This window comes from Chionomys nivalis, chromosome 6 (assembly GCF_950005125.1).
Source record: "Chionomys nivalis chromosome 6, mChiNiv1.1, whole genome shotgun sequence".
Lineage (NCBI taxonomy): Eukaryota > Metazoa > Chordata > Mammalia > Rodentia > Cricetidae > Chionomys > Chionomys nivalis.
In genome coordinates this window covers 14,588,390-14,611,843 of record NC_080091.1, presented here as the reverse complement: position 1 = coordinate 14,611,843, position 23,454 = coordinate 14,588,390, and the positions used below count along the sequence as shown (strand labels likewise).

General features: G+C 37.6%; 1 protein-coding gene across 2 annotated transcripts in view; it reads left to right on the top strand.

Moving 5' to 3' along the window:
- The window catches only part of Ppp4r3b (protein phosphatase 4 regulatory subunit 3B), a 53,488-nt gene extending 31,972 nt beyond the window's left edge, over positions 1-21,516 (top strand). For both annotated transcript variants that reach the window (XM_057772616.1, XM_057772617.1), the window contains exons 10-16: positions 387-428; positions 2,518-2,676; positions 6,172-6,341; positions 8,160-8,299; positions 8,846-9,030; positions 11,555-11,757; positions 19,926-21,516. In XM_057772616.1, the coding sequence (XP_057628599.1) occupies positions 387-428; positions 2,518-2,676; positions 6,172-6,341; positions 8,160-8,299; positions 8,846-9,030; positions 11,555-11,757; positions 19,926-20,021 (995 nt within the window). In that variant the 3' untranslated portion in view covers positions 20,022-21,516. The remainder of the gene's footprint in view (positions 1-386; positions 429-2,517; positions 2,677-6,171; positions 6,342-8,159; positions 8,300-8,845; positions 9,031-11,554; positions 11,758-19,925) is intronic.
- The last annotated feature ends 1,938 nt before the right edge of the window (positions 21,517-23,454 follow it).

Below are 23,454 nucleotides of genomic sequence, written 5' to 3'. Positions count from 1 at the left end.
TGGTTTTAACCTCACTTTTATTTTCACTGTTACTATTGTCTTTGTCTCAGGTATTTGTGATGTAGGGTTTCTCTGTGTAGCCCTGACTGTCTTGGAACTTACTCTGTAGACCAGGCTGATCTCAAACTCACAGAGATCCGCCTACCTCTGTTTCCTGAGTGCTGGAATTAAAAGTTTGGACCACTATGCCCAGCTCACTACTATTATATTTTAATAATCTCTGCACCTAATTATGTAAAAGATATATAATATTCAACCAAAGAAGGCAGCTCAGTGGTTATTATGAAATTTAAAAGAATGATTAAGGATGCTTGTATGTCGTGAAATATGGGGAAAATGTAAAATATTATTTACTGAACTAGTTGATTTTAATTTTTCTTTTAAAGATCATTTGCTTGGATCTAACAAAACCAGTACAATTTGCCCTGGTAAGTTTAAATTCATATTTTATGAGTACAAATTGTGAGGTTTTTCTTAATTAGTATGTATATGTGTGTAGAGGAACTTTTAACATCCAAGCATAGATTTGCCCTTTTATTATAAGAAAGTTTTCTTTCCAACTATAAAAGATGAGAAACAGATTATTTCCTTGGTAAATTTGTTGTTGATAATCTAGTTCTTATATTTTAGGTGTAATTAGCTACAGTCTCTTAGGATCCACACTTTAGCACAGTGCTGTACTTGTCTGTGAGCCTTCATCTTTTACCATTTGCTTCTCTTTAGAATGTGCTTTCAAGGTATGGGGCTGACAATATTAAAGCTGGGGCATTTAGCTTGCATTCTTTCTCCCAAGCTTATCAAAGCCCCAGGAGAAACAAGAGAAACCTCTAAGAGAGATTCCATAGGAGAATGTTAAGACTGAATTAAAGACTTTACAGTAGAAAGGGGGAAACAATACAGTTAACAGTACAGATCACTGTTTTAAAGTTCTTTTGTGTGTGGCTGGGAAGATGGCTGGAGACCTGTGTTCCATCCCCAGAACCCACATATAAGTAGATCCTTTGATCCCCACAGAATCCCACCAAGCACAGTAATACCCTTTAATACTTCTCCAGAGGTAGAGAGGTGGATGGCTCAGCAGTTAAGAACACATTCTACTTTTATGCAGAAGATCTGAGTTCACTTTCCAGCACTCATTTCATAGCTCAAACTGCCTATAACTTAATCTGTAAAGTATTAACTACAATCTCTTGTGGCCTTCAAAGGCACCTCCACTCATGTGCACAAACACACAAATATACATATACTTAAAAATTAAAAACAGGAGAAATTTCATGGTTAAAGACTAGTTCTAATTTTACGTCTGGTATTGTGGCTATTACAGAACTTACTTTGGAACAAGTAAGACTTTTCTTGCTCTTGAGGTAAAAACAGTGTTTGAAGTGCCAGTTTTTTATTGTGTGTTTTTGAAGGCCATTTTGTTAATTAAAAGAACACTACATTATTTCCGGAAGCAGTCAAGACCCATAAAATGTTTGCATGGACTGCAGAGGCTCTTCTCTTCCAGAGAAACAGAGTTCTGTTCTAGTGCCCACATTTTACAGTTCACAGCTACCTGGAATACCCTCTCCAGGGGACCCACATCTTCATCTGGCCTTCATGGGCACCTGTACATGTGTGGCATGAACACCCATGGGATAGGGACAGTATGTTAAGTGTGTAATCTTCCTGTTTAAATCGAATGGTTGTACTAGATGGGATTGATTGTGTTAACTTTTTATTTGGCTGTGATTCTGAATTTCCTCTCAGGGTAGTGTTCCTTTTCTAAATCATTATAAAATGATTGTTTATCTTAATTTCTTGGTAGATGTTAAAGTTTCTTGTACAGTCATTTCATGAAGCAGAGCATCTAGAAAGGTAACCAAAAAGGTAGCTTCAGGGATCTGAATGGCATGAGTTGATGAATTGAAGATGGCTGCTACTAAAAATCTCCATGAAATTGTTTTTGTTTGTTCCTTGAATAGCAAAAAGTAACGTTTTTCTTAAAGATGGCTTTTTGAAAATGTTAAATGGTATTGGGACTGCCAGGCAGCATAGTTGGTAGAGGAGCTTACATATTGGCTGTCTTCTGGTGCCCGGACCCCAAAGGTGGTAGGAGAAAGCCCATTCCTAAGACTGTCCCCTGCAACCATACTAGCTCTCGCATGCACATGCACACAAATAAATTTAAAAGATATTTCATTGAGCCACTTCAGGTAAGAGCTTTGAGGCCTGAATTTGTTCCTGTTTGCAGTGATAGCATTAATTAAGAATATGTTGCTAGGAAATTGTCAGTGTGACAGGGTTTATTATCACATGTGTAGATTTATATTGAGCTTTTCTTTCTGTTACTACATTTTTTTACACTAGAGCCTTAAAACTGATAGTTTTTACATAGTCTTACATATATAAAAGTAATAATGTATTTACATATGTACCTTTTTAAAATTATATAAAATGTACTTTCGCTTTAAGATACAGAATGTATTTATTCTCTTTAGGTGTATTATATTCTCATCAGATATCTTTCTTTCGTAGATAATTATCAAACAGCACAGCTGCTTGCCTTAATTCTAGAGTTACTCACATTTTGTGTGGAACATCACACATACCACATAAAAAACTATATCATGAACAAGGACTTGCTAAGAAGAGTTTTGGTGTTGATGAATTCAAAGCACACTTTCTTGGCCTTGTGTAAGTAATAATTTAATGAGAATTTTGTTAAAAAGTCACTTAAGGAATACTTTTTAGTAGAGGTAAAATGCCAGTTGCCCATGCGAAGTCATCTGCTTATTAGCAGTGTGTGTGATATTGATGAGATGGCTGAGAGAGCCGACTGCTTCTGCTTCGTATTCTGTAATCTGAGGACAAGAGCAAGAGTGGGAAATCGTGCTTTCCCACATGCATATTGCTTACATTTAGGTTGAACTGAATTGTCCTAGATTTTGTTGGAATACAGTCCAGTGTGCAATTACAGCATTGCTTGATAGAACTCTTCTGCTATGTCTTCAAATAATCAAATTTGATGTGTGGGTGGGTGGGCACATGCAAATTCATTATGTAGCCAACAGTGGCCTGGATTTTTCTAATCCTTCCTTCACTGTTGAGTACTGGAATTACAGACAGTTGTTATCATACACAGTTTATGCAGCTCTAAGTATTAAACTGAGTGCCTTGTGAAGGCCAGGAAACTATACCAGCTGAGTGATATTGCCAGCCTCGTTTGTTGCTCTTGATACCTCTATCCTCCTTTAGTTTTAGGTCCTTAATATAGCCAGTGTTGGTGGGCTTTAGTGGCTCATACCTGTAATCCCAGCACTTGGGAAGGAGGATCAGGAATTCAGGATCATTCTTCAGTACATAGCAATTCATAAGTTGGCCTGGGACATGAGACCTTGACTCAAAAGGACAGAACAACAAGCAAAAACTTAACGTTAATAACCTGTAGCTCTTATTTTTTTCTATCCCTGTACAAGTGTACATAAATGTATTCATACACATATGAATACATTTCATATGCTTTCACCTTTTTGAAAATTAGATTGTGCTAGTACATTTCTCTGTCCTTCACTACTGCAAATTATGTGATCTTATTTTTTCTAATGATAGCTAAGTAACATTTCATAGTGTGATTTCCACAATTGATTTACCATCTAAAACATAGATTATAGAATTGATTTTGCTTTTTCACCCATTCCCAACTACACTGTATATAATACAATAATCTTTTATATGCTAATGTATTTCTGTAAGGTTCACAATAATAGGATTGTCAGGCAAAATGTTTGTGTACTTTTTCATATATTCTTCAATTTTAACATCTACCTACCTACCAGATTACTTTCCCTCCCCAAAACTGAAGCCTTTAGCATTTTTCTAGCACCCCATTGTGTCACACTAATAGGTGGGTGGGTGGGTGGGTGGGTGGGTGGGTGGGTGGGTGGGTGGAAGGAAGGAAGGAAGAAAGAAAGAAAGAAAGAAAGAAAGAAAGAAAGAAAGAAAGAAAGAAAGAAAGAAAGAAAGAAGCTTTCCCAAAAGCTAAAGCATTTGGCATTATCCCAGCATCCTATAATGCCACATGGACAGGCGGACAGATGAATGGATGAATGGAAAGGAAAAGGTGGAGGGACAGGGCCTCAATCTGAATTCCCAAGGTAGCTTGGAATGTATTGCATAGCTGTGGCTTATCTTGAACTCGTGGCAGTCCTCCTATCTCTGCCTGGTGCAGGTGTATTTTGAAATAGTCTTATGTAGCCCAGCTGACCTCAAACTATATGGCTATGGATGATCCTTATACTTCTGCCTCCACCCGCAAAATGTTGGAATATAGGTCTGAGAGTCATCATGTTCAGCCTAATTTGCATTTTCATATGTTGTAAACTGAGGGTTATTTTTTTCATAGAGCCTTTTGTGTATTACAGTTTGTTTTAGGAGAAGTTCTGGTCTTAAACTTGCCTTTTATTAATGTTTTCCATTTAACTTAAAAAAAATCTTTATTGGGTCTGGGAAATGGCTCAGCTGAGTCTTGCAAGCCTAAGGGCATGAATTTGATTCCGAGAACTCAAGCCCTGGGCTGGTAGTGTGCGCACATTTGTAATACCTCTGGATAGGCAGAGACAGGCTCTCTAAGGCTGTGTTGGCTGGCTAGTCGGTACTAGTTCATGTCTCAAATAAGCTGGATGACTCCTGAGGGCGTCCTCCATATTCCCCATGCACACCTCACACACGTAATGTACACATATTGTCACATACACATTTTTTAAATGCTTCCTAAATTATTATAAATTCAGTTTACCTTTTTTCATTTCTGTGTACTAAGATAATTCTCTTCATTATTTGTCTCATTTGATTTTTATATTTGCTTACGTAGTATATCTGAAATGTATTTTAGAATGTGGTTTGAGGTAATAGTCTAGGTAGCTAGCCACCTATGCCAACACCCTCATTGATAAATAAATCACATATTTTCATAGAATGAAAATGCCACTTCCGCTATGCATTAAATTAACAAAACACTTAAACCTTATTTCTGTAATATCTATTATTTAATCTTATCAGATGAAATATTAAGTGTTATATAATATTTTTGTGGAAGATTTAAATATCTGTGTTTTGAGTTTGCCATATTAACTTTCATATTCCTGGTTATCTGTTAGACAGCTATCCTTTAATGATAAAGTTGTATTTAGTTTATCTCATTTGGAATTACATGTATTTGTATACTAATTTTGAATGGATTTATGTTCTCATGTTTGGTTTTCCATAAATAATTCCTTAGATTGTGTATTATACCCATTAATGTCAGAATATCCTGATTGAATGAAATTCCAGTATATAAGTCTTTGTATGGTTTCAAGCTCACCATCATTATAATAAAGCAAAGGGAATCCTGTTTTTATATAATAAATCGTGAAATGCCAAGTTATATATAGTCCTTAGTTATTACTCTTGTTTTTTGTTAGCAAATGCAGTCTTATCTACCGTAATTCATACATAATTGACAAACAAGTAAATAATGTCATAATGTGAAAGCAGTATTAATTCACAAGTAGGTGTTCCAAGAGTAGTTGATCTACATTCTTCATTGAAAACATTTTAAAAGTTTAGATCTGTTATGTTACATATAGTCTCTTTGATTGTATTTCAAGAAAATTAAAAGCAAACATCTGCCTCCACACATTCCTACCCTGGAAATGTAATAGACTGTACCACTCCTGCCCACTGTGCTCCCTAATTCTGTGCTTCATATAATGCACCTACTGTCTTCCTTTAAGTGTTGCTAGCATTGGTATTCTATTGATACTGGATTTTTTAATTGTTCTTTTTTTTTAATTATCACTATTGTGTGTGTGCATGGTGTTATGGAGTCAGTTCTTTCCTTCTACTTTCTGGTGGGTTCTGGGTATTGAATTCTGTTCACCAAGCCCTTATCTACCCAACCAATCTTGTCATTCCTAAACTTTACTTTTGTTGTTGTTTGTTTCAAAGCCCAATTTTTTCATGTACTATTTTACTTTTGGAAAGATTTAAACATTCAAAAATTTAAGCATTGAAAACTTTAAACATTCAGTTTCTTTCATGTACTGTTTTATTTTTTGAAAAAAATTTAAACATTACTTTATGTCAAAACTAGCTATAAAATAATTTTGGTAAATTCATTATTCCCTTTTTACATTTTTTAAATATTAGGTGCACTTCGCTTTATGAGGCGGATAATTGGCCTTAAGGATGAATTTTATAATCGTTACATCACCAAAGGAAATCTTTTTGAACCAGTTATAAATGCCCTTTTGGATAATGGAACGCGGTACAATCTATTAAATTCAGCTGTTATTGAATTGTTTGAATTTATAAGAGTGGTAAGTTTATATTAAAGATCTCTTAGTAATCCTATATAAACAAGTAATTGTATATAAAAGTGAAACTGTATGTAATCAAATTGATTTTTTTATTCCTATTTTCCTGAAATTATTTCATACTAGAGGTATGTTGCCATAGTGTCAGCATAATTCACCTTTTGTGTGTTAGAATCTACTTCTATTAAACTGAAATCTTTAAAAAGTCACTCAGTTTCTCTTACCTGTACATGGGCAGTAGTTGAGTGGCAGTAGTTCCTCTGGGGTGGTTCACTCGGGGAATCATGTATGGGTCCTTCTCTGTGATAGGTAGGTTCTTCCACCCAGTCACTCCCCAAACCACTGTTGAAAATTAGGACACTGAAAGTGAAATTCAAGTCTTGTAACTCTATTTGCTCTTTTTTTTTCAGTTCTATTTTTCTTGAGGAAATGTTTTAGGATCATGTGTGGCAGGTTGGACATTTCAATCAAGCAAGACATTCTTGTGATCTATTGTGAAACAGCAGTTTTCTATTATAGGAGTCATAATAAAAATGGATACAAAATTAATTTTTTCCTTGGTAGAATTTTATACAAGATGCCTAATAAGTAGGATGGAATTTTAAAATTTTAAGGATGAGAGCACTGGGAAGTTAAAAGTAGTCCAGCTATCTTTTGTTATAGTTGAGGAAGCTGAGGCAGCAGAAATGACTCATTATTCTGTTGAAGCATCCAGACAGTTCAAAACACATTCAGCAGCTGCAGCTGTGTCCTAGCACAACTGGAAAGAGCAGTGCACACAGACTAGAGAGAAGCTGATTGCCATGGTCTGCAGTTTACCTCTTGTACATCTAGAAACTCATTCTCTGGTTTTGCTTATAACAAGTCAGATTCTAGTCACTTGCTGCTCCTATATGAAGATTGTTAGGCTCACTAAATGGTTTTTCTAAGAGTGACCACTTGCCAGGAAGATGATTTTTGAGGAGATGAAGAGGACAGAAGTGTGGTGTTTTGCGTTGGGAGACAAGCAGTACAATCGATTGCCTCAGCTGCTGTCTGTTGTGCTGCCTCCCGTGAGCTTTCTGTGGACTTAGAGCCCTTTTCCCTTTAGCATTTTGGTAAGACACTGATAAAATGAATGGGTTCACACCTCTCTCCCAAAGCCATTGTAGAGTTTACATTTTTTCTGAAGTAATAAGCTTAATACACTGAATCTTCAACCTTAACATGTCTTTGTTCCGTTACAAAAGTTTATTGCCAAAATAGAAACTGTAGAGTTCCAGTTAAGTAGTTTATCTTATTTGTATATACAATATAATCAAAGAAATCTGTGCTTATATGTACTGTGATAAGATACTTTGATAGCAGTATTTATCTACATAGATAATAAGATATTTTGACAGCAGTTAAATAGGAAATCATTAACATTTACTGAACGTAGGGGTTTAACGTTTGTTTTCTATTAAACTCTCAAGACCTAAATTTTGTCTAGTAAAATGGTTATAACTTATTTCATAGGATTGTGAGAATTACATATGAAATTGTGAAAGTGTTCTTTAAATTTTGAAGTACTGTATAAAGCACTAAGACGTAAACTAAATTCATTGCTTTTCAAATGTTCCTTATAGCCCCCTAAAGGGCTCCAGTGACTTGCTTCTCCTTGTTCCAAGTTTTCTGTGGAGTCCTGTCCTGGCTCATGTATAAAGAATCTAGGACATGTATTTTTAGAGGGTGATTTTGAAAAACCTTTTCTGATCAACTTTGGACATATTAACTTTTTTATTTTAATTTTTTTCTCAACAAGTATATTGTTTTGTAAATATAAATTTTGTGCCTATACAGGAAGATATCAAGTCTCTTACTGCACATATAGTTGAAAACTTTTATAAAGCACTTGAGTCAATTGAATATGTTCAGACATTCAAAGGATTGAAGACAAAATATGAACAAGAAAAAGACAGACAAAATCAGAAACTTAACAGGTATTGCTTAAGTATATTAATATTTGTACAAAGCAAAATTAAGTATGAAATTGTCCACAGTTTAGATTTTAACATGTAAAATTTTTATATTAGCATAACCTCTTCTTATAGGAGGGTCAGCCGTCCTTCCTGCCCCACCCATTATATGATAACTTGCTACTGTATATAGTAACTCAAGATGGATTCTTTTTTTTTGGTTTTTTGAGATAGGGTTTCTCTGTGGTTTTGGAGCCTGTCCTGGAACTAGCTCTTGTAGACCAGGCTGGTCTCGAACTCACAGAGATTTGCCTGCCTCTGCCTCCCGAGTGCTGGGATTAAAGGCGTGTACCACCACTGCCTGGCAAGATGGATTCTTAATTTAGTTTACAACATGCAAAAACAATTGAAAAGTTCTCTGGCTACATCTTACATGATGACTGAGATAATTTTGATATACTATAGATAACTTAAAAGTACATTAGTTCATCTTGGTTATTTATTCTTCCCAAACTTACCTGGCCATGAACTTGTAGTCATTGCTCAGTATCTGTAATATATATCTTACAGTGTACCATCTATATTGCGTAGCAACCGATTTCGCAGAGATGCAAAAGCCTTGGAAGATGATGAAGAAATGTGGTTTAATGAAGATGATGATGAAGAAGGAAAGGCAGTTGTGACACCAATTGAAAAATCTAAGACCGAAGATGATTTTCCAGATAGTTACGAAAAATTTATGGAGACTAAAAAAGGTACTAAGATCCTGAATTTTCATTTAGAATTGTCTCTCTTAGTAAAAGTCAGACAGCTTGAGTTTGGTTCTTAGCACCTTGCACACACACTCACTTACACACACACACACACATAACCATAATAATAATAAATAACTATTTACTTGATTGGGAAAATCTTGCCACGGTATGTAAAACAAACACAAGAATTTTATGCTGAATCATACCCTTTTAAAGTTATCCACATTTTCCAAATTATTTTAGATGTTCATATTTAAAATGTTTTCCTTGAAAGATTGTTTTTGATGCTATTCATTTTGGATTTAAAAATTTTCAGTTTATACTATTATTTAAACCAAGGTCTCACTGTGCAACCTTGTTCTGATCTAGAGCTCAGAGTTGCCGAGTCTTAGCTTCTCAGATGCTGTGATCGCTGTGCGTGCCACCACACCTGTCCTTGGTTAGCAGTTTGTTGTCTACTCATACTGCTCTGAGCAGAGCAGTCTTGGCTTTCTTTACGAAAATGAATTTCATTGAGAATTTTCATTATGATTAAATTGTGTGAGTGCTTCTGTTATTAAGTAACTGAGACAATGACAGGAGACTTCACCTCTGATATTTACAGCCTGAGCAGAGTAAGCTCAAAGAGGTAACTTTGCTCTTTAAAAGTTTAACTGTTATTCAAGTTGCTTAAAGATATAATAGGGGAAGTTGGGCATGGTGGCACACACTCCTAATCCCAGCATTCTTGAACTGAGGCTGTGCACTCAGCTAGGCATAGGAAGACCCTGTCTCCAAAAAAAACCAAAATAAATCCAGATAATGGTGGCAGCCTCTCCTAACCCCAGCATAGGAGGATTAGAATTTGAAGGTGATCCTCAGCTACAAAGCGAGTTGGAGACCAGCCTAAGGTACATTAGACACTGCCTCATGTGGGTGTGGGGGGGTTGCGGTAAATTTTCCTACTTGTATAGAACTGAGATATTGCTTGTGTCTTTCAAAAGACATAATCACTTTAATTTTATGTCATAAAGATCACTGACCTGCAAATACCCTTTGAATGTTTAATAGAAATTTAAATGTTGAAAGGCAAAATTTATCTCTTGGACGTATTTTGAATGTGACTTATTCTACAGACATTTCTTCTTAAAATACTTTCTCAGTTTACTTAGTATATTTTCTTTCAGCTGTTCTCCAGTCTGACTCATTTCCTATTCATTAGTACCCAAGGGGAACAGAGAGCTTATTGCTGTTTTAAAGAACATTGGTTTTTTTTGTTGCTGTTGTGGGGTTTTTTTGTTTTGTTTTGTTTTGTTTTTATGTAATTGCTAGAACTTGAAACCAGGGCCTTGAATGTGCTTGGCTAGTGCTCTACCACTAAGCTATATATCCCCATCCTAGAATGCTTTTTATTTTTTGATGGAGGTGGGTCATCTTTCTATCTGTTGCTTTCATTGGTTAATTAATAAAGAAACTGCTTGGCCTCTGATAGGGTAGAATTAAGATAGGCGGAGTAAACAGAACAGGATGCTGGGAGAAAGAAGCCAAGTCAGTGAGTCACCATGATTCTCCCACTCCAGACAGACGCAGGTTAAGGTCTTTCCTGGTAAGCCAGCTCGTGGTGCTACACAGAATATTAGAAATGGGTTAGATCAATATGTAAGTGCTAGCCAATAAGAGGCTGGAGCTAATGGGCCAAGCAGTGTTTAAAAGAATATAGTTTCCGTGTAATTATTTCGGGGCATAAGCTAGCCATGCGGGCGGCTGGGTGCCGGGGACGCAGCCCTGCCGCTATTATTACAACAATTTTTATTTGTTTTTAGCAAATTCTTTTTCCTTCAGTCAATCGAGATACTGCCCTCAGTAATGTCAAGAGAAGCAGAAAAGCCATGCTTAAGTATTGCATCCATTGTTGGGTGCATGCTGTTAGGAAATGTGTTAACAGAATATTAAAGACTTGAAAGGGGGGCTGTGGGCGGTGGTGGCGCACGCCTTTAATCCCAGCACTTGGGAGGCAGAGGCAGGCGGATCTCTGTGAGTTCGAGACCAGCCTGGTCTACAACAGCTAGTTCCAGGACAGGCTCCAAAACCACAGAGAAACCCTGTCTCGAAAAACAAAAAAAAAGAAAGACTTGAAAGGGGTTTGAACACTTTGACTATAAAAGAAATAAGTGGACACTTATGCTAGAGAAGAAATAAGTAAAGGAACTTGTAGTTTTTAGGGAGTAAGAGACTAGGATACTTAAAAGTTGTCTTGAGGCATTTGAGCAGGTGACTTGTGAGGGGTCAGGAACTGCAGAGTCAGCGCGTGGAGGACAGTAACAGCAGACTGCTAATAGCGTTCCAAGTAAACACTGAGATAAAGCCGTGCACCATGTGCTGTAAGGAAGTTGGTTCTGCTCTTTGAGGTTCCTAAGATCCTGACCAACAAGAATATGGACATACCTTTACTTTTAGAAGGCAGAGGCAAATTTGTATGTTGCCACTTTGACAAGTTCTGTGATTTAGCAGTATTTAATAAGGCTCAATTTTATTTTTGCTTTAGCAAAAGAAAGTGAAGACAAGGAAAACCTTCCCAAAAGGACGTCTTCTGGTGGCTTCAAATTTACTTTCTCCCATCCCCCCAGTACTGCTAATGGAACAAACAGTACAAACAGTAAGTCTGTGGTGACCCAGACAGCACCAGCAAGTTCTAATGGGTCCTCTTCCAAAACTGCAAACTTGGCTGCATCGGTGACAGCCACTAAGGTATGTGAGAGAAAGACCACACACACTGCCTTTTCCATCTGTTTCCTGAAGATGATTTAGATAGAAGTTTCAAAGAATGAAAAAGTTATATTGACCTCAGAACCTGACTCCCAACATTATTTGCAAACTCTTGAGGTTCACCTTGCATATCACAGAAATTTTAGGGTGAACATTTTTTTCCTTCTGTTGTTAGGACCTTTTCGGTCATTTTATTTAGCTAAAAGTCATAATAGATGTGAGCATAGTCTCAGTCCCTCCCCAGGCACTAGTCCTGTATTGTGGCGTTTAAGTTGGTTCTATTACCTCACTGGTCTATTAGTGTTACACTTTAAAATATTTTGTTGGATAAATTATTAACAGAATGTCTATACACATTGTTAAATTCCTCTTCAAAGGTCTATATCCGTTTTGTTCCTATGATCAGTGTGTAAGTATACCTGGTGCAGTGCAACATTACAGCATGGTTAAAATTTTGAATCTTCACCAGTTGGATAAGGGTGTGTCTAAAATATCTCTTTCCCCTGTTATGTCTCTACTAACAGTAGTAAGGTTGAATTTGCTCTTCTATGTTTTGTCTGTTCGTAGTGCCTTTTAAAATTGGTTCATATTTTCTTAATTGAATGGTTTTTTCAGTTAAGAGTATTAGCCTTTCTATAATTTTTGTAACAAATATATATTTTCCATTGGCTTAATATTATAAACAGTTGATATTTGGAACTTCTTTGTATGCCTTCTTTTTAACTTTTACAGTTTTCATTAAATGGAACCATCCTTTTCCCGCAGAAAAGGCGTGGTTAGCTTTAAGAAGTATAAATGCAGGACAGCTGCTGATCTAGAGGTAGATGAACAAGTATGTTAACAGTATATGTTAACAGTAAAAAAATAAACAAGAGTCAGTTTGAGTACTAACACTCTCTTAGACACCATGACCATGATAACTCTTCTAAAGGAAGACATTTAATTGAGGTGGCTTGCTTACAGCTTCAGAGATTGAGATCATTGTGACGGGGAACATCGTGGCATACAAGCAGATGTGATTCTGAAGTAGTTAGCTGAGATACCTACCTACATCTTGCAGGCAACAGGAAGTCATCTGAGACACTGGGTGGTACCCTCCGCATAGGAAACCAAAGCCTGCTCCCACAGTGTCACACTTCCTCTAACAAAGCCACACCTCCAAATAGAGCCACTCCCTTTGAGATTATGGGGTCCAGCTACATTCAAATGACCACAGACGTTTAAAATTAAAAATGAGCACTCAGATGGCAGGTGGATTTTTGACTTCGAGGCCAACCTGGTCTACAGAGCGAGTTCCAGGATAGCCAGGGATACACAAAGAAACCCTGTCTCCAAAAAATAATAAATAAAAAATAAAAATGGCCAGCATGGTAGCAAACTCCCTTAATCCCAGCACTCTAGAGAAGGGCAGAAGCACATAGTACATTCTGAGGTTTTGAGGCCAGCCTGGTCTATTTATTGAGTTCCAAGTCAGGCAGAGATATGTACGGAGACCATCTAAAAATAAATACCACAAAGAAGACTGAACTAAAGAGAACACATCTTTTTTTTTTTCTTTTAAGTCTGAGTTTGTATTTAACAGAAACATGTAAACTCTTCTCAGTGTTAGATCTTCAGCACTGTTGTGAGGTAAGCTTTTGGCTAAAGCTCTCATACTTTATAGTAATGTCTTTGGTGAGAGCCAAGCGTTTTCTTTTCTTCCTTTTTCGTTTTTCAAAACAGGGTTTCTCTGGGTAGCCCTGGCTATCCTGGCCCTTGGCTCTGTAGACCAGGCTGGCTTCAAATTCACAAAAATCTTCCTGCCTCTCCCTCCCCTACTACTAGGAATAAAGACATGCTCCACCATTGCCCAACTTTTCCTTTGCTCTTATTCTCTGTAGCTTTCTAGAGTAAATGTCGCCGTTGTCTGTCCGTTTGTTACAGTAGGTTATGTGCCTATTGCTAGTTCTTTGAAGACTTATCAGGTCCGCATATATCCTCCTTGGAATACCTCTATTGAAACCTTGGTGTTCTCACCTAAATTGGTTTCTCTGCAGATATTTCTTGAGGCTTCCTCAAGCATTACCCTAAAACTCCGAATCTTTGCTCTATCTTAGACTGTGTCTCTTTTAGAACCCAGGTATCTGTACTCTCTCTAGACTTAATGCTTCATTTTTTATGAAGTATATCTGTTAGTTTCCTCAGCAAAGAATATCATGAGAGATAAAATTTGATACCATGCAGGAATGAAAATGTTATTCTAGCCTTCTTGATTGCAGTAGACTACAGTGGAGAAGCAGATTGACAGTCTCTCATAGCCGAAGCTTACTACTGTAAAGAAGTTCAAAGACATTTCTTATTCCTCCGCTCTTTCATGTGATTTTAATCTTTTTTCTAGAAACATTGTGGGTTTTATTGTTATATTCTGAAATTAAATATTCTTGAGTTTTGGAACATTTTCTGTTCCTTTTGTTTTGTTGGATAGCACTTTCTAGTTGATTAACAGAGCTATTCATTGGCCAGTACAAATGCACTTTTCACCTCATTTATGCTATTATATCCCAAAATATATTTGTTCTGTATCTTTTGGAGCAATAAGAATAGTGATATTCTTAGAAAGCAAAAACTCTTACCAGTATAGAGTTACACATCAAAAACTGATGCATAGACAGAAGTAAATTTAATTTGTTCTCAAACTTCTAACAAATTACGGCCATATTTCTAAATAGTAGTTGTTGGTTTTTTTTCACTAATGGTCTTTATTTTCAGCTTCAGTGTAAACTGCTACAGTTGAAGGCTGCAAAGATGTCAGCTACTAGTAAAATTAAAAGATAGAATATGAATTCTGTAAAGATACAAAATATTTTCACTCTGTAGTATAAAACACCCAATTTATATGGGAAAGAATGTTTACAGAATCAGATGATTCTCTAAGGTGCACTCTTAAGATTTCAGTGGGAGTCTAGCCCGGAATACCATTGCAAAATCCTGTCTCAAAACAGCAAAACCTGGTAGAGAAACTATTAGTGACTGTTACAGAGTAAGAAAGGAAACCCTGCATATTACGTTAGTAAGCTTTCCAAGTCCAATTGTTTGAATTAAAGACTGCAGGTAGAATTTAAAAAGATGAATAACCCTATTGCTGAGAATTGCCACGGCAATGTGAACTTGACATACATCATTTCCAATCTGTGCATATGTCTATATAAAATTTGCATTTATTACCTTATTTTAAAATACAAATATTGAATAAAAATAGAAACAAATGATAATTTCTTAACATACTAACACCAGAAGTTAGTTTTGTACTTAGGAAATATTAGGAATATTCCCACTTAATCAGGAACAAGACAGGTTGTTGCCGTCATTGCTATTATTTAGCCATGATTGTCAGATATTAGAGTATTTAGTGAAACAACCAAAACTACCACTGTATAATTTCCTGATATATGATAAAACGTCCTTGCAAGCTTCAAACTATACTTGATTATAAGTTAGTCTGTTGCAAAGGGAAAAAAAAGATCATCTCTTCTACAGTTAGTATTTTATTTTGATCTTTTACTCCTTGTGTACTTGGTGATTATTGGATTTTTTTCTTATAAAAAAATTAATTAGGCATGGTCGCACATGCCTGTAATCCCAGCAGTTGGGAGTCTGGCAGCAGGGTTCTAGCATTGAGGCCAGTTTGTGCTATATAATGAATTCCCGTCTACACGACAAGCTCTTCTCAAAACAAGAAAGCAAACCATAGAGACTAGGATTTCCTGTTTCTGCAGTCCAAGCTGTTTAGGGGATTGCCAGGCAGAAGTATCATGAGTCCTGAAGTTCTCAGGAATTGGGCAGAAGTAGGGTAGGATGGGGGCTACTACAAAGGGGAAAGAAGGTTTCAAAAAAGATGTGAGATAATTCAATAAGAAAAATTATTTTCAGGACTGGAGAGATAGCTCAGAGTCAATTCCTAGCACCCGTATGGCAACTCACAACTGACTGTAATGTCAATTCCAGGGCACCCAACAACCTCACACAGATAGGCATGCAGGTAAAGCAAAATAAAAACAAATCACTAGACGTGGTAGCTTATGCCTTTAATCCCAGCACTCGAGAGGCAAAGGCAGGTGGATCTCTGTGAGTTTGAGGCCAAGCTAATTTACAAAGCAAGTTCCAGGACAGCTAGGGCTGGCTGTTACACAGAGAAACTGTATCTCAAAATACCAAAACCGAATAATTTATTTTTTAGGAAAAAAATTCTTTTCAACAAATATTACGTATTGAATAACCTCATGCAAGAGATGTTGGACTCCTAACTCACTTAATATAAAACTTAAATGAGTGCTGGAGAGATGGCTCGGCTGTTAAGAGCACTGGCTGTTCTTCCAGAGGTCCTGAGTTCAATTCCCAGCACCCACAGGGTGGCTCACAACCATCTATAAGGAGATCTGGTGCTCTCTTCTGACCTGCAGGGATACATGCAGGCAGAACACTGTACATATTTAGTAAATAAATCTTAAAAAAAAAAAAAAAAAAAACAACTTAATGACTTAAACATAAATACAAAGCTCTCAGAAAACAGGAATAAATATCCATGACCTTAAATTAGGTTGTTATATATAGCACCCAGAGCATGAATGACAAAAGAATAAAAGATGGTGTAGATCAGAAATGACACTGATACTGAGTAAAAAAGGATAGGCCACCACATGAATTCAAACCCTGTAAGAAGTGGGGTCCAGATCATATCACACACAGACTCTTACCAGTAATATCAAGCCCCAAATGACATACACAGACATTTCTCCAAAGAAAATACACAATTAACCTAAATAAGCACATAAGAGAAGGTTTGGCATAATTATTCAGACAAATAAAAACAAAAGCACAGCAAAGAGCTGAAGAGATGGCTCCTGAGTAAAGCACTTGCTGTGAAAGCATGACGGTTCAGAATCCCAGGAACCCACAGAAGGTGCCTTTGTTATCTCAGCATTCCCACTGCAGTGGGAGGAGCCATTAGATCCCCCGGAAGCTTGCAGGTCAGCTAGCATGGCAAATGCAACAGCAGGCCATAGTCTCTGACTTAAACAAGGTAATGTGTGAAGATGAACACCCAAGGTTGTCCTCTGCTCCTCCTCCTCCACACTGCACAGACAAATGCTTAGACTCACACACATACACAAAAGGTTTTTTTAAGTAACACAATAAGAGCAGTTCACACTAGAATAGGTATAATTTTCTTTAATGGACAAATGTTGACTAGGATCTAGAAAAATTGCAATCCATATTCATTGATGAAGGGGAGGTAACATGAAGGAGCAGCTTTGGGACACAGCCTAGTAGGCCCAATTCCTGCTCCCTCCCAAAGCTAAACTCATTAACTATATGACCCAGCAAGCAGTTCCATTCCTACAGGAAAATTGAACCAAGTTGTTTGTAACGAGCATTCTGAAGCCTGAGGTAGGAAAATTGTAGGTTCAAGACCATCATAGAATACATAGCAATCTTTTCTCAGAGTAACATTGAATATGTGTTGACTCTAAAATTAGTGGTGATTGATTGTTCATAGCATTATTTATAATGGCAAAAAAGTGGAACAACACAAATGTCTGCCAGTTCATGAGTTGAGCCAACAATGCTATTAGCCAGAAAAGGAAACAGAACAGTGCTGACATAGATTAGCGGTTCACACAGTGTATTGCTGAGAATAAATCTGTCAGGGGTTGGAGGTGGAATGGCAGTTAATGGGTTAGAGTCAGTGCTGGGGAAGAAGGTCAAAAATGTTAAGAATTAGGAGGGATAGTTGTATAGCTTTGTGACACTAAGGACACTGAATTGTATACTGCAGAGAGGTGACTCCTACTGTGTGGATTTAAAGCAGTGATTTGCTTTAGTTGGAGGAGATGGCTTAGCTTAGTTTCTTCCCACTCAGTGCCGGGCCCCACCTACTCCCACCGCCACCCTAGGTTGGCCTCACCGTGGTGTTCATTTTTACAGCACAATTCATATGTTACATCGGGGAAGTGTAGATTCTGTGTTCTGAGAGAGGGCTTAGGGTTATAGGGTATCTGGTACGCAGAGTTAAACTTTCCAGTTTTCAGTCTCAGCTCTTACTCTTGACCATAAGTACCAGTCTTTTGGGAATTCATATTTCTTACAATTTCATGACAACAGGAAAGAGGATTTCCTGGCTTTCAAGAGACCGAGTCTGTCTTGACAGCTTCTCTCCTTGGTGCCTGCTCTGTTCCAGATTTTAGGATAAATGAGTTTTATTTGCATTTCTTTATCCACTTGCACATACTCAGTTCTTTCTTCCAGTCATGCAAGTTACCTTGCCTCTGATTTCTCTTTTCCAAAAAAGATCCTTGACAGCTTTCATCTTGTTTTTCTTCTTGTTTTCTTTGTAGATCTGCATGTTTTACATTTACTTTCATTTTAGATAATTTAAGGAGATAGTAGACTTCCAGGAGCTTTAGTCACTGTGAGCTGTCCTCCACAAATAGAGCAGCATTGAAACCTGAAATCATTATGTCCTAATACTTAAGCCCTATGCCTCTTTCTAATTCAAACTTCAGATGTATGATTTAGCTAAGCAAGAATTTTCTAAATAGCCGGGCGATGGTGGCGCACGCCTTTAATCCCAGCACTCGGGAGGCAGAGACAGGCGGATCTCTGTGAGTTCGAGACCAGCCTGGTCTACAGAGCTAGTTCCAGGACAGGCTCCAAAGCCACAGAGAAACCCTGTCTCGAAAAACCAAAAAAAAAAAAAAAAAAGAATTTTCTAAATAATTCCTTCTTTAGTTCATAAGCTGATAACTGCTTCTAGATGCTCAGTCCTCTTCTGACTAATATTAGTGTTTCACTTACTCCTTCATTGGTGCTTTCAGGTATCTGTTTACATCTGGAGTCACTTATGAAGGACAAGTTACTTTGTTTAGCTTCGAGAGGTACAAAAAGTTTTAAACTAAACAATATATAGAGAGAGCATGCATAGTTTCATAGAATTGGTTCAAAATTAATGCAAGCCTGCGAACACCTGCCATTTTCTGCAGAGGGCCCAAACCTTTTGTAAGATTTCTGAGGGGAGTCTGTTACTTATAAAAGCCCAAACCCTGAAATGTACCTCATTCTTTTTGTTTGTTTGTTTGTTTTTTGTTTTTTTTTGTTTGTTTGTTTGTTTTTGTTTTTCGAGACAGGGTTTCTCTGTGGCTTTGGAGCCTGTTCTGGAACTAGCTCTGTAGACCAGGCTGGTCTCGAACTCACAGAGAACCGCCTGCCTCTGCCTCCCGAGTGCTGGGATTAAAGGCGTGCGCCACCATCACCCGGCCTCATTCTTATTTTTAACCATTAGTTTTTCGAAACCATTTTTTGTTTGTTTTTGTTATTTATCTTCAGCCATTTAAATTATTCTTTAAAAAGTCAGTGGTGGGGACTGGAGAGATGGCTCAGAGGTTAAGGACGCTGACTGTTTTTCCAGAGGTCCTGAGTTCAATTCCCAGCAACCACATGGTGGCTCACAACCATCTACAATGAGATCTGGTGCCCTCTTCTGGCCTGCAATCATACATGGAGGCAGAACACTGTATTGTATACATAATAAATAAAATCTTTTTAAAAAAAAAGTCAGTTGTGGTGCACATCTTTAATCCCAACATTCGGGAAGCAGAGACAGGTGGATATCTGAGTTCGAGGCCAGCATGATCTAGAGAGTGAGTTCCAGGACAGTCAGAGCTGTTACACAGAGAAACCCTATCTGGGGTGGGGTGGATTATTCCTTAAAAGTAAAATAAAAAAAAAATGTATAATGAAATAAATTTATGTAAAAACTAAAGACTTTATATCTAACATGCTTTTTATCTTTTCCAGTTGTTGTTGGGGGGGGTTGTCATTTTCTTTGTGATACTTTGTTAAAGTGAATTCTTAAGTTTCATGAAAAAAAAAATCAAGAAACAGCAGAAAAGCTGAGGGTGGGACTGCCCGCAGTTAGTACACAGTAAACTGTTGTAATTTAAGTAATTCCCCTCATCCATTCAGATGTCTTAACATCACATATTCTATTTAGAAAATGACTTCTAATATCTTATGGACTATATTGGTACCATGCTGGTTTTTCATGCTAATTTGGGTTTTTGGTTTTTTTTTAAGATTAAATAAGTTAAAACGTGTTCTTCATTCTTCTATAGGGGAGTTTGGTTGGCTTAGTGGACTATCCAGATGATGAAGAGGAAGATGAGGAAGAAGAATCATCCCCCAGGAAAAGGCCTCGCCTTGGCTCATAGAATACTTGGTGGGGGACTCCCAACACATGGTCTTAACTAAAACGCTGTAGCTGCTCACTGAGCTCAAGTGTGAATGGGAAAGCTTTCTCATGGAACTTAACACACATGGAGTAGCAGAGACTCAGTTATCAGGTAGGAAAGTCTAGTTGTGTAAGAAACCAGGCTCCCCGAGAACTTCATTGTTTCCTAGTGATTAAAGGGTTTGCCTTTTGAGCTGTCCAAAATAAGAAGTGATTTGTTGGAGTCTGGGTGAAAGCTTCCCAGCGAGGAAAGTCTCAGGTTTGGGAGAAGGGTTATTAATGCAGGGTTGCTTCAGGGGGTCCAATCTAGAGAACATTGTGAGACTTCAGTACCCAATAACATTGCTTGTATAATGGTGCTGGCCATGTTGTTGTTTTAATCAGTTGCCTCTTTTTAAAAGAAATTTTTATGTAAAACAAATTGAACTGTCATTAGAAATGAAGTTACATTGTTGGGACCATTTCTTTAAATATTTCACAGAAGTGAAACACAGCCTTTGGTGTTTGACAGGACATGTATACATACCCTAGGTAACAGCACATACCAGTTTTTCTACACCAGAGACTTAGTACATAAAAAAACAAGCTGGGTTCCAAACGGATAGTTTTCTTAGTAGAACTTTTAAAGTCAGCACTTTTAGAGGTAACAGCAGTCTTCTGAAATGGTCCTCCTCAAACTCAGGAGTGGCTGGAAGAGGGTGTTCCCAGTACTCCCCCCGACAGTCACTCCTCTTCCTCAGTACAGCGAGGTCTGGGTCTCCTCACAGCTACTGACAAATGTATAGAGACCAATAAAGAACGGTGCTGAACTAAGTGGCATTTGCTATCTAGAAGCCATTTTCTCCAGAGGTCACAGAAGTGTCAAGAGTCACGCAGCATAGTACGGGAAATTTCCAGACGAGGGTGTCACATGAAAATTGCATTTTTAAGAGAATAAAAAGCACATTCCATGTACGTAAATGAATTTAAAATAACTGAGGCAAACTATTAAGAGCTTTTATTTTTAGAACAGCGAGTTAATTGTAAATATTTTAATGTTAGTTTGCTCATCTATGATCTGAGATCATTGCTGAGATAAGAAAAATGACCCAGAACTACAATTTAATGCATTGGGAAAAACAATTCTAAAACATAATAATTCCAGCTGCAGTCTTTGGAACATCTCTGTAGTGTGTTGTGGGTCCATTCTCCTGGAATAGCTTAAAAGCAGCTTCCTGTGGTGGAGATTTTAGAGTTAATTTTAATTTTGACTATTGTTTGGAAAAGATGGGCTGTCTGTGTAGATATAAAGTATAGTTTTTTCCATAAAACAGATGTTTATTTTGTATTAAAAATACCACTGTACTTGTTTTACACCATTTGTATACATGTGGTGATATAATGTAAAATTCTGGAATTAAAACGTGACCCTGTAATTCCATGATTGAGGCTTGTGTATGTTTTGTTGTAAATATAAGTAAACTATTTTTGAGATATGTCTAATTTCCGTTTTCTTTTAAGAGCTTATAAAATCCATAAAGACTTGTTATAAACCATTAGATCAGAAAGTCTGAAATGCAATTGCAAGCAAGAGTCAACAATCAATACGGCTTACAGGAGATAAGCCTTGGTCAATCCTAAGTGTCAGAGTACCACAGTGTGAAGCCATTCTCACCTCTACACCGAGGTGCACATACAGCTAACCTCCACTCATGTCACAATCAAGCTGCAGTCCCTCATTGAGCTACTGAATGAGTGGGCATTCTTCCAAGCAGTGTTGTCAAGCCTCTTCCATCTTAGCACTTAGACTGCTTAGAATCTAAGCAGCTCTGATGTATGTAACTGTTCTGTTCTTACTCTTATATAACTTAAGTGCAAAGTATTGTCTCTGAACCTTATAAAGACTCCTTTGATTTTCCTTTCTGAGGAACTTCAAACTTTTAAGTCACTAGTATGGGAAAGTGTTTCTTACAGCAGAAATGAATGTCTTCTTAAAAAGTAAAGGCAACGGTTGTGTAATGCATATGCTCACAAGATGAATGGATCCTAGGAAAATTCCACATTAACTGTTGTCGTGAGGACCCTGATGCAGGCTGGGGTGCTTATAGCGTTATCTCCATCAGTTCAAGTTAGAGCACACATCTGTATGCCTTAGGTCCTAAAAATATCTGTAAACATGTACCTAATAAAAAGCTATTTTTAATAAAAAGTTACGTGAAACAGATTAATGTGTTTTTATCACTGGTTTTTCTGAAGGTTGGAGCTTAAATAACAATTTTAGATTCAAGTAGGTTTGGTGAAATTTTAGAAAAACCCCAGTTGAGGTCAACTGCTGCCAAGTCTGTCTGATCCCTGGAATTCAACAGTACAAATTGGCCCCTGACCAACAGGCATAGTGGCATAGACATGCCCATAGACACACAAAATGTTTTTTTAAAAAAAAATGTTGAGTGACTAGAAAAGGGTGCGTATAAAGTGTAACTGCAAGTTTCCGAACGCAAGATCCTTCTGGTTACTTTTAAGCAGATAGACTAGTATTTTCCCAGAGCTTTACAAAGACAACTGGTAAGTCACATCTTCCTCAGGTTCAGTCACTTGATCCTTTTGTCTGTTTTTATAACAACTTTTATAGGAAAGGTTCTAATTTTCTACGTTTCCATTTATTTTTCCAAGTCTTATTTGTTCTGCTTCAAATATAAAGCTCTTTGGCCTTTGTCCAAGATACTGCCTTTGGGTTGCATCATACTGTGTAAACCCACATCTCCACTAGCACACCTGTGTAACCCACACCTCCACTAGCACACCTGTGTAAACCACACCTCCACTAGCACACCTGTGTAACCCACACCTCCACTAGCACACCTGTGTAAACCACACCTCCACTAGCACACCTGTGTAACCCACACCTCCACTAGCACACCTGTGTAAACCACACCTCCACTAGCACACCTGTGTAACCCACACCTCCACTAGCACACCTGTGTAAACCACACCTCCACTAGCACACCTGTGTAAACCACACCTCCACTAGCACACCTGTGTAAACCACACCTCCACTAGCACACCTGTCTTGCTACAGCAGCCACACTTTCAAAAATGAAAGTAAGTTTCCAATTCTCCACAATTTCCATGTTACCCTAACCCTTGACATGCTACCTCTGCTATTCACACATGCTCTGGTTCAGCTTGAAAGTTCTAAATTACTGTATAAGCTCTTCTCTGCAACCACCTGCTGAGTTTACAGCTTATCTGCTCGAGGCAGCGCAGCCAGCCTGCCACTTCATTGCTGGCCTTTCCCCTTCTGACACTGCACTTTGGGCCCTCGATAACCCCGTGAAAGCTGGGACCCTGTCAGTCTGGTTGACTACTGTACCATGGCTGTGTATCATCTTAACACAGTGTCTAGGAAGAATGAATGAAAGCATGCGCTATCG